The sequence below is a fragment of the Colossoma macropomum genome, unplaced genomic scaffold, assembly GCF_904425465.1.
Source record: "Colossoma macropomum unplaced genomic scaffold, Colossoma_macropomum, whole genome shotgun sequence".
Taxonomy (NCBI): Eukaryota; Metazoa; Chordata; class Actinopteri; order Characiformes; family Serrasalmidae; genus Colossoma; species Colossoma macropomum.
In genome coordinates, this window is record NW_023494785.1 from 35,449,557 (window position 1) to 35,460,112 (window position 10,556).

The following is a 10,556-nucleotide window of genomic DNA, read 5'->3' on the forward strand; positions in this document are numbered from 1 at the left end:
ATCAGTTCGTGTTCACTAATGTTATTAAAGTACATTAGGCAATATAGACATTTTGAAGCCCTCTCAAAGAATAGAAAGGATGCCACCAAGTGGTGGACATTATCACTTGGAGACATATGCAATCAAAGTGAAGAGAGAAGAGGGATGGGGGTGATGTTGGTACTACACTGAGAGATGTGACAAGTTACTTGCAATTAAAGTTTCAAGCCTACATAGGTACAGACTTTATGCAGAAGTCTGACTTGCAAGATTACTTGCAGTTGACCTGTGGATGAGAGGTAATAATGATATGGTTTCCAGTAAAAAGCTGGTACCTAATGTAGAACCAGAGGGTAGGCCTTAGTCTGTCTGCATAAGAGATTCTAGACACTGGAAAGCCCCTGGGTTCACAGAGAGGCCTGTGTGTACGTACTGACCCAGTGGTACAAGTTGACCTCGAAAGGTAAAGCAGACTGGTAAAAAACGGTTGAAACCAGTTTTTAGGAGTGAGTGCAACATGCAATGGCCAAATTGATGGACGAAGAGATGCACCTATTAGAGAATAAGCCAATATCAAAATTTGAGAAGTAAGGCAGGGAGATATCAAATTACCCCAGATAACTGGTATATAAACTGTTGTTTGGAACACTGTTTGCACAGTTGGGTCTCTCGAGACCCTGTGCCACTTGATGCTGAAATAAAGAAGAATCCTTTTTCCCTCTTTCACAAACTCAGCATCTGAAGACTCTTTCATTTTTGACATCTTTTGAGAACTTAGACTGAAAACAGTTATTAGTGTAAGTGGGGTTGAAGGGGACAGCCTTTGGTCCCGACACACCTGTAATGTTTGTGTGGTTTAATGAATAAAATTAAATTATTTTATTTTACTTGACCATATTACAAACTCTCCTTATCTCCTTAGAATTAAACAGACTTTTTTGTTACTGTGTCTGTATTGTGCCTCATTCAAAAAGCAGTCTGGGTTGAAACACTATTTATAACTTCAACATAGGTGGGGCTAGTCTGCTGCAGGCTAAATAGGTGAATTTATAGTTGTATGCAAAAGTTTGAGTGCTTCCAGGCAAATGAAACGCTTTGTTGATTTTCTAAGCAAAAACAGGTTAAAACATCCTCTAGAGAGAACACACTTCTGCACATTATTTCTGCATAATTTTTGAGAGAGTGCTTTGGGAGGATCCTGGACTTCCTCTAGGAGTAAAGCCCCCCCTCCCCCCCCAACCCCCAATAAGAAAAACAAAATTGAGCTGGGGAAGGAATTTCAGTGAATTTACTGATAGCATTACTTGCTGTGTCTCCTGATCATCTTCCAAGTTCAACAATCCTTTATATTTATACAGACATTATGTTTAAAGACTACTGCCTAGTAATAATTTTGAAAAATTGATAATAAAAATATACAATATATAGGTCAACTTGTGGTCAGTCTCTACCCCCTAACCTTCTAATTAGTGAGTGAGGTAGAAGCTATGCATTGCCCATGAGTTCACAATTACAAGGCATTCAAACAACTGCACATGACAATTCATTTAAAGAACCTGTATTACAAAGCTCACATCACACTGAAAGTTCCATGATACTTCAATATCAACATCTGCAATCATACAAACATGAAGAAATTGGTGCAAAAATAAATACAGAATCACAAAGCTGCAGAGTGCAGCAACACAGGACAGGGCCTTCGATGAATTTTCCATTTGGTAGATCAGCGACTGAGCCCGATCAACTGAAGTATCAGCAGGAAAATGGTGATAATATCAAGGTAGAGATTCAGAGCGGCAAAAATGTACTCCTCCGGATCGAGGCTGTATTTGTGCTTCCCTCCCAGCATTAGCTGTGTGTCTATCACCAGGTACTAAAGAGAGACAAAGAAAGAGAAGATTGAAGATGAATGTCACATTATTGAGTCAGACAGTCAGTATGCAGTATATACAATCTGATTTAGCAGTATGGGAATACTTCAGGAAAACTATGGACAAACACTTACAACAGAGAAGACCAATGTTGCCAGCGATGCGTATACAATGTAGAGATACTGTTGAAGGTAAAATACATTATAGCTTGTTAGCTAAGCAGAACGGAATGGAAAGGCAGATTCATTCATGCCAATCATATTACATACCTGGGACCTCATGATAGCACAAAGTAACCCAAATGAGACTAGTGTCCAGCATATTACCCAAATGGACCCACTTGCTGTGGTGAAGTCCCACTAAAAGCAGAGAAAGTTTGGACATAAGTGAGCACATACATTTTTATATTAGAGAAGTTCATATTGAGAAGTTTAATTGCTGGCATAAGCTCTGTGTAAACATGTATGTGCATATAATATTTGTCTCCGTCTGATGTTTGCCATATTTTGCACAGTTTTACACTCAGGCTCAATGTCAGGGGGTCATTTAATGGGGCAGTACCCCACCAACCAATGATCATGACCCACTAAACCGTTCAATAACAGTAGATAGCAAAAAATTGATTCTCAGTGATTCTCAGCTTAAAATGATGCCTGAGAGTCTGGTTTTATCAGAGATTCTGGGCTTCAGTGGCTACCCAAAAGCAAAAGGTACAACACAATGTAAGCGGTGCCTGTATGATGACATTGTAAATTTGACACAACTTTAACAGCACTGAATGCAGCCGAATAGCCCAGCTCATTTACTCCCTCCATAGAAAAAAGTAAAATTAAGACACTAGGCATAAACTGTTTGTGTTAGGTCGTACCAGGGAAGCTGGTCTGACCTTGACTAGGCCATTTTGTAACTTTAAATTGACATAAACCTCCTGACTTGTGAATATCTACTTCTGTAATTCTGAAGTTCAGTGGTAAACCATAAATATTAGAACTAGGCCATTGGCTTGGGCCAAAAATGTCAAGAACAAGAAAAAACACACATCCTGTCCTTTATTTAAAGTTTGTAGAAATAATAATACCATGTAGCCATTTTACAGTAGCCCGTTCAGTAAAATGCCTAGAACTACTGTTTTCCATTTCCAGCAACTGAACGAAAACTGGGTTAGACTGCCTCTCATAGTGATGTATCTCGGACTTCCAGAAGGTCTAGAGTGAAACTTTTTCTCAGAAACTGTTCCCACCCATTGTAAATTAAAACATGATTGGTTGACTCCACTGTCAGTTCCCAATTATGGATTAGTGGTTAATCTGACATGTTAGGTCTTAAGATCAGCTTCTGAAGTCCTAACCATTGGGAGAGCTCACTTGGCTGTATCTACCTTAATACAACAATGGAGGAAAATTCAGATGGGATCATTTTCTGTTGGACTTTTCAAAAATGTAACCCTTTTGTTGCCAACCAAAACTTACTTACAGTATTACTACAATATGTGCAGAGTTTAAGTACAACAAGCATAATGATTATATTAAATAGAAAATAACTAACAATTACAGACGTATTTTTATTTCAGAGAAATCAGCAGGCCTTTTCAGGCCTAGAAGGCCCCGAGGATTCCCCCCTGCTGTAATTATATATTAAGTTTAAGGCAGCTTCACTGGCATGACCATATTCCTTTAGGACAGTGTCTCTCAGTCCTGGTCCTGAAGTACCACTGCCCCGCATGTTGTAGTGTTCTCCCTGCTCCAACACACCCAGATCACCTCAGGAAGGGCCTTTTAATTAGTTCATTGTTGCATCAGGTGTGGTGGGAGCAGGGTAAAGTCTAAAAAGGGGTACTTCAGCACCAGGATTGTGCACCACTGATTTAAAGTGCTGCCAAAGCATCACCTTTTTTTATTAACACCAGTGTAGCATAATATCATATCTGTCACACATAATCACTGTCAGAAAAACGTTAACTTTAATGTATGTTTATGTAACAAGATTTAACGCCATTTAATTTTGACCATTTGAGTCATTTTCTATGGTTCATTCATCATGAAAGGTTCACACATTGTCAAAGGTGTTGAAAAGATTTTGAAAGATTTTGATATCACACAGTATTCTGTACCCCAGTGGTCATCAACCCTGATCCTGGACATCTACCTGACATACTTACTCCATTAACTTCTTCAGAAGTCCTTAATTGGCTTTGTCAGATGCATCAGTATTAGGTGTTAGATGCATTGATGACTACTGGTATAACCTAATCAAATGTGGGGATGACTTATAAACTATAAAATATTTATCTGAGATACATTTGTTTTTTGGATCTAGTCTTGCTACATGTCTTGGTACATTGACTGCATCACAGCCTCAACTGCATGATACATCTGACACTATGCTTCTCTACTCCTACAGCATTCTTCTGATTGCAAACTGTAATCTAAATATCAGAATATCATACTGCAGTATGCAAAAATAACTCTCTAGAAACTCCTTATTCTAGGCAGAGAATTTCATACATCCAACTCTGCTTCCAAACACAAATTTTTAATTCATGGCTGACCCTAACTATTGACAGCTGATCCTACTTATCTCTGTAAATGGCTAGTGCTCATTAATCTGTCACACCCAGTTGTTGCTCATTTAATGACACTGCACAACTGAAGAGCAGAGATTGAAACCTGGGGCTGTATTACAGCAATGTCTTAACTCCGATATCGTATCTTATCTGTTAAGTCACCTTAACAACTTCAGTTAGGATGGAATTTAGGCCAGTATCTATTACGGAATAACATAACCTTATCCTAATTCCAAATAAGGAAACTAACTAAGTATTACAGGAGCATCCTAACTAACCTAATTTTCCTAAATTCTGTGTTAACTTTAAGACAACCCCAGTTTTCACTGCCCGTTTCTATTGTTTTTAGGTAACTGTGACAGGCAGCATAGTTCACTACTAGCTTAATTAAGCTACATTTATTCATAATGCAAAATGGCCATTTCACTTTTGAGACATTTTTCTTTTCTAACTCTACTTAGATAAAATCAGATAAAATATTACAGTGATGGTGGTGAATAATGAGGAGACAGAGTTGAATGTGTGGCTGTTTATTTAAATGGCCGTGTTTAATGTAGAACTTTTATGTGCTCCAGTGTCAGCACTAACATATTATTAGAAACACAATGAGGGCTCTAGCAGAATTATCATTATTAATGTAGTTGTTTTTTCTTGTTTATTGATCAAGGTTTCACATTTATGGACTAAACTAGCTCTAACAGTTCATATACACTATACACTGTGTACTTCACTGTCTAGTGGCTATGTAGTAGTCTAAATCCACCAAGTATTTGTATTTAGGTACTGTTACTTCAGTGAAACAATGGCTTCTTTCCAAAAAATTGAGTAAAAGTACAAAGGTATCAGGCCAAAAACTACTTAAGTACTGAGTTTCTTATATCAGTACAGAAAGTTTGTGACTCAAAAAAGTAATTCATTACAAGTTACTAATTACTTTTCTCAAAAATGTACTCGCAATACGTTACTAATAATTACCTGTAAAAATAATCTTGTCAATGTTGCTTGTTTCAAGCATTTTCTTAAACTGTAAGACAGTGAGATAATTTCACTAAATATAATTACTGAAGTACAAATGTCTATAAATAAGTTAAATTATCTTATAATATGCTTTCAACAATCTCAAAATCAGAGATATTAGATATATTGACTAAACTTTTTTCAGTTTCTTTTTTTGCACTGTAGACAGCTGCACCACTCAGAAGCCCAGAGACTCAACTAACTTCTAGATATTTTTTAGCGGCCCCATTCCTGTCTTTTGTATAGAGCTGCATAATCACCAAATCCGCCTCTGAATGTAACCATTTACTACCCATCTCTGTGCCTAGGTTATAGCTAGCGGTAACATAATATGCTCAATTGATTTTGAACTCTTTAGCTGCATATCACAAATAGTCCAACACAAATAATGTCCCATTGAAATACAGTAATTCAAGGACAGTGACATCTAACTCGCGTTTGAAATTTCTCTGATGGGTCTATGTCTGGAGCTCTACGGCTGTTTTGCGCAAACACTACACCACACTTCATTTTTTGGTGGTTTTATTCATCTGGGTAGTACCAGTACTCTGCATTGTGTTGCATTTCCTAGTGTGAATATACTTCCACTAAAAGTGGTTAGTACACTACGAAAATACTTGATTTTAAACACAGGGTTTGTATTAGTTTCACTGTATTCCCACAGTGTACTACTGTATCAACTTTAATACCATGCCACTGACCTTAGATTGCATTGCAAACACACTCAGTGCAAGGGACACCAAGGCAGTAGCCCCCACTGCCCACAGCACTGCTTCCGCATTGTAGAACCTGAAAACAAACAGATGGTCTTCAGTGCTTTCAGTAATGCAAATGCAGGGGTATGAAGTAAAGCCTGAAAGAACCTAACATTTGTAGAACTACATAGTGTAAAGCAAAATAAAGTCTTCAGTAGACAAATGTAACTTAATGCCAACATAGGAACAATGATTATCTAGATAAGTATTGTAGTAGAATTACAATTTCTAAATAGTTTTAAAGGGGCATTTAAGTAGTACTTTATAGCATTACCATATCTATAATAAACATGCCTACTCGCCTCCTACATTGGTTCCACAAAAGTCTCTAGAGTGAGACTGTCCGGTTTAAAGATTAGGAAAACACCTTCTGATGAAGTATACTGAAGGTGGGAGAAACTTTTGAAAATTAAAAAAAGGGCCCTTGGGAAGGATACTTGTGGGTGGGCTGTTTGAATTTCTTTTGGTTAATGCCTAATGCATGCTGGGTATTGCAGTGAGAGATTAAAACACAAAAATTGTGAATTCTGTCAAACCGACGGGGCTAAGGAATGTGAAGCTGCAGTACAGAATATTACATTACATTTCAAATAACATATTAAGTTTTAGGCTGGAATGTCCTTTTAAACAGTCTAATGTTGTACATATTTGTTTTTTTTTTGTCAAAAAGTTGAGCTGAAAAAACAAAAAATAGCCACAATGTTGGCTATGTGTGCCTTATTGTAGGGTAACAGACAGTTTTGTGTTAAAAAATGTCAGATAGGTATCGATATCAGGCAACATTCAAGGTTTGTATACTCACACTGTAACTGATCCAAGCAGTAGACCCTCTGTAATAGTCTGTAGGGGGTAGCACTGGTTAGAAAACACAAGGTACTGCATGCAATCACTGTGCTCTCAGTGCAGTCTATTGAAGTTCAACTGTTCTACTTACAAACAGCACAAGGAAAATGAAGTTCAACGGAACCTTCCGACGTATGTCACCACAGCAAGAAAGCACAATGATGAGAACTATTGTCACAGCCCTTTGTGAGGAAATCACACACAGCTTTAGAAATTCAACTACACTCACTGACCACTGTATCAGAAAACCTCCCCCGCCATAGCCCCACTATGTAGGTGTACAATTAGTTCTTCCACTTAACATTCAAAAACAAGAACTAACCCAAATAAAAACCAACAGAAGTTATGGTTTGGTTCATTTTCCACCTAAGAGACAACTGGAACCATCATAACCAAGGTTAATGATTTAGTTTCTATTTTTGTAATTCCATATCACTCTAAAGCATCTAATTTGGCTAAATAGCTAACTTTTGGGTCATCCCAACGTTCTCAGGGTCAAATGGTCCCTCACTGAAATTCTCTAGGAAACAACTGTATGTTCCCAATGGCTCATGTTTCAGCCTCAAGTTACCTCAATCATGATTCCTCAAGTTCTCTAGGAGCAGAACTTGCCCAGCTATTACTGATTTCATCTACTACTTGCTATGACATTTGATTTGTCACTTTCAAACTGGGCTTAATGTATTAAAATTATAATATTATAATCTATTATAAATTCTTGCTGATGTAGGTTTAATACTTTACTCGGCCAACTTGTTAGTTAGCTAGCAAAGGGCTAGAACTACCAATAACAAAACACCAGACAGAACAGTTAAAAGTATATGTTCTTTACTCTGAATTCTCTGAAATAGTTTGCATGACAAAGTTTGCTTATCTAGCAAATTTTCTCATTTAGGCTAGTTTAGCCTAGGAAAAAGTTCCTCACTGTTCTCTGTATTATCTTTGGTGAAGCCAAGACTGTAACCCTTCGGTGCCCTTTTATATGTTTACTAAATGTATCATATTGAGGCATACTGTATCATATAATGAGCTGAGGGAACACAGATCTCTGGGAACATAGGGCCTTTGCAACATATGTATGCTCCCCTAACTTGCTTGCTAGTTAGTTAAACTTACTGGCTTCCATGAAGTGATGTACTGCACTGCAAATTGTCATTGGTTGATTACCATTAGGTCTCAAACCAATTTTAAGCAGGTACCAATAATCAATTAATCTTCCGGGTTCTATCTGGGCTGATAGCCAACTGAAAAAACACAGTTTCGTTTTTTTTGTGCCAAAGATTCCAGTACTTTGTACAGTAGAAAAACACTTTTAGAGACTGTAGGTCATCTGTTAATGCACAATTTGACCGATGACGAAAGGAGTGGACAGCGGCTAACAGATGACAAAATATGAGCTACAGTGCTCATTTGTGCTTTAACTGTACACCTATATAGTGGAGCTTTAAGGTAGGTGGAGTTCATAAAGTGATCAGTGTTTGGAAGTACAAGGTAGGAGTTTCTAATAAAGTGACTGTATGTAAGCTCACTTAAGTTACATGACAGAGCATTTTAGAAGAATTACATCATTGTGTAGGTGAACCATGAGGTGCGTCTTGTCCAGGTTCTCAGGGTCTCCCTATGAAGAGGAGACAAAAATGACATTGTAACTGTGACATTGAAATTCTTTTGCCAATTTTAATATCTAAAGAATGAAAATGAAAGACCTGGGCCCAAATTCACAAAGCTTCTCAGAGTAGGAGTCCTGATCTAGGATCACATTTTTAACTTCTTCATTATGAACTTACTGACACAGATTCCGGATCATGGTTAACCCCTTAAGGCCCCCTTAATTTTGAGTCCTCACTCTTTTAACTACCTACATATTTTAACTACTTACATACAAAAATTGAAAATCACAATGCATTTTCCTTCCATACCATGAGGTATTTATGAGAGGGTAGCTAGCTGAGCATTCTAACTTGATTATAGGTAGGGATGGTGGGAAGATGTGAAACATGATGTTATTGGTTAATATTTGTCCCCACTCACTGGTGCATGGTGATGTAATCAAAAATCAGAAAATCAGAACAGAAACAGCCAGAAGTCACTAATCTTTGTTCAAAGAAAAAAATACATTTAGCTTTTTAAATGGTGGGGTATGATGATTCGTGATAATTTAGGTTGACATTCATAACTGAATGATTAGCCTGGGATTGAAGAGTGTGAATATCTGATTGGTTGATATCAATAGCCCACGCACAGAGAACTTCATGTCGCATAACCACAAACCTCTCCCTGGTACAATGTAATTATTCATATATGCTGAAATGATTAACCAGATATGTGACGATAAGATTGTTACTCACCAGTAGAGGAAGGCACAAATGATTCCAACAGTTATCAGTAACTGTACCACAAGAGTCAAGTACACCTTTCTCACAAAACCTGCCAATAGATACAGAAACTGTAGCCAACAACTGAGACTAAGAATGAAGCCTTAAATAAAGATTTGTAGTGAACCTGTATTACTGCTAATAGCACCATCTTATTGAATAACAGTGGACTTTGTAAGCCCATTGACTTCATTGTACATTAGTTCAAATAATCACACACCTAACTGTTCACTGAAAAGGTACTGTGAAAAGGTACAAATATTTTCCCACAGCTTTAAAAGTAGGGGATAAATGTAATTTTATATGGCAAGTGATAAAAAAGGGGTTCTTTGGAGCAATGCCATATAATAACCACTTTTGTTTCCCTAAAGAACCTTTCAGTTTGAGTGGATTCAAATGAGTTCTTTAAAAAAAAATACAACCACTAGAAGGTTCTTTGGGGTTCTTTAGTGGAAACTTTATTTGTTAAAAGTGTATTTCACACAGATCAGCTAACCTCTTCGAATAGAAGCTTCTGAGAAGCAGTTAACATCCTCAAAGGTTTGGGTGTACTCCGGGGGAGCACCATCCAGCATTTCAATGTTGCTGGCCGGAGGGATGACCACATCCTCAGTCTTGTTTCCTGCTCCAGGGGGGTAATGTGGAGGGCAAGAGGGGTTGTAGGGAGGAGGGAGCTGTTCACTACTGGCCACTGCTGGTCTCTCCATGTAAGTCTGTGGAAGTAAGCAATGCAGAGGAAAAGTTAATATCATTTTGATAATGGGGTGTCGATAGTGGTTTATGAAACCAAATAATAGAAAATGAATTAGGAAGGATAATACTAATAATACATAAGACCTGTTCTATGTTTATTTCATGAAAACAATCCTACAGATTTCTGTTACAAATACACAGTAGCCCCCACATACATTAAAAAACTAGCCCACTCTTCTTCTGATTTCTGTGTATCATCTTAGTGAGACACAGCCTAATCTAAAAGTTTTATGTTACTTTCTTTTACATATATTTATGAAGACTTTTAGCTTAATTGACATCAGAACGCCCACCTTACCTCTTACTCTGGGCTCCAACGCAGGTCTACTTCCTGAAAAGCTTCATGCAGGGCAAAGTCTACTCTTGTCCGCTACGTTCCCAGGGAGACACCAGCTATGCT

General features: G+C 37.6%; 1 protein-coding gene across 1 annotated transcript; it reads right to left on the minus strand.

Moving 5' to 3' along the window:
• Nucleotides 1-1,521: 1,521 nt before the first annotated feature.
• Nucleotides 1,522-10,556, minus strand: zgc:110410 (uncharacterized protein LOC553618 homolog). Its single transcript, XM_036592549.1, has 10 exons — nucleotides 10,455-10,556; nucleotides 9,900-10,116; nucleotides 9,377-9,455; nucleotides 8,593-8,646; nucleotides 7,120-7,210; nucleotides 6,988-7,025; nucleotides 6,132-6,219; nucleotides 2,120-2,209; nucleotides 1,985-2,032; nucleotides 1,522-1,852 (listed from the first exon to the last, which is right to left on the minus strand). Exons 2-10 carry the CDS (start codon nucleotides 10,108-10,110, stop codon nucleotides 1,703-1,705), a joined length of 849 nt encoding a protein of 282 aa, XP_036448442.1. The 5' UTR covers nucleotides 10,111-10,116; nucleotides 10,455-10,556; the 3' UTR covers nucleotides 1,522-1,702.

Bases quoted from the DNA above. Each gene is read 5' to 3' on its own strand.
- zgc:110410 (XM_036592549.1), bottom strand. From the start codon at position 10,110: ATGGAGAGACCAGCAGTGGCCAGTAGTGAACAGCTCCCTCCTCCCTAC. The intron at 9,456-9,899 runs GTTAGCTGATCT...ATCTATTGGCAG, and splicing joins AGAAGCTTCTATTCGAAGAG to GTTTTGTGAGAAAGGTGTAC. The intron at 2,033-2,119 runs GTATGTAATATG...TACCTTCAACAG, and splicing joins GTGCTATCATGAGGTCCCAG to TATCTCTACATTGTATACGC.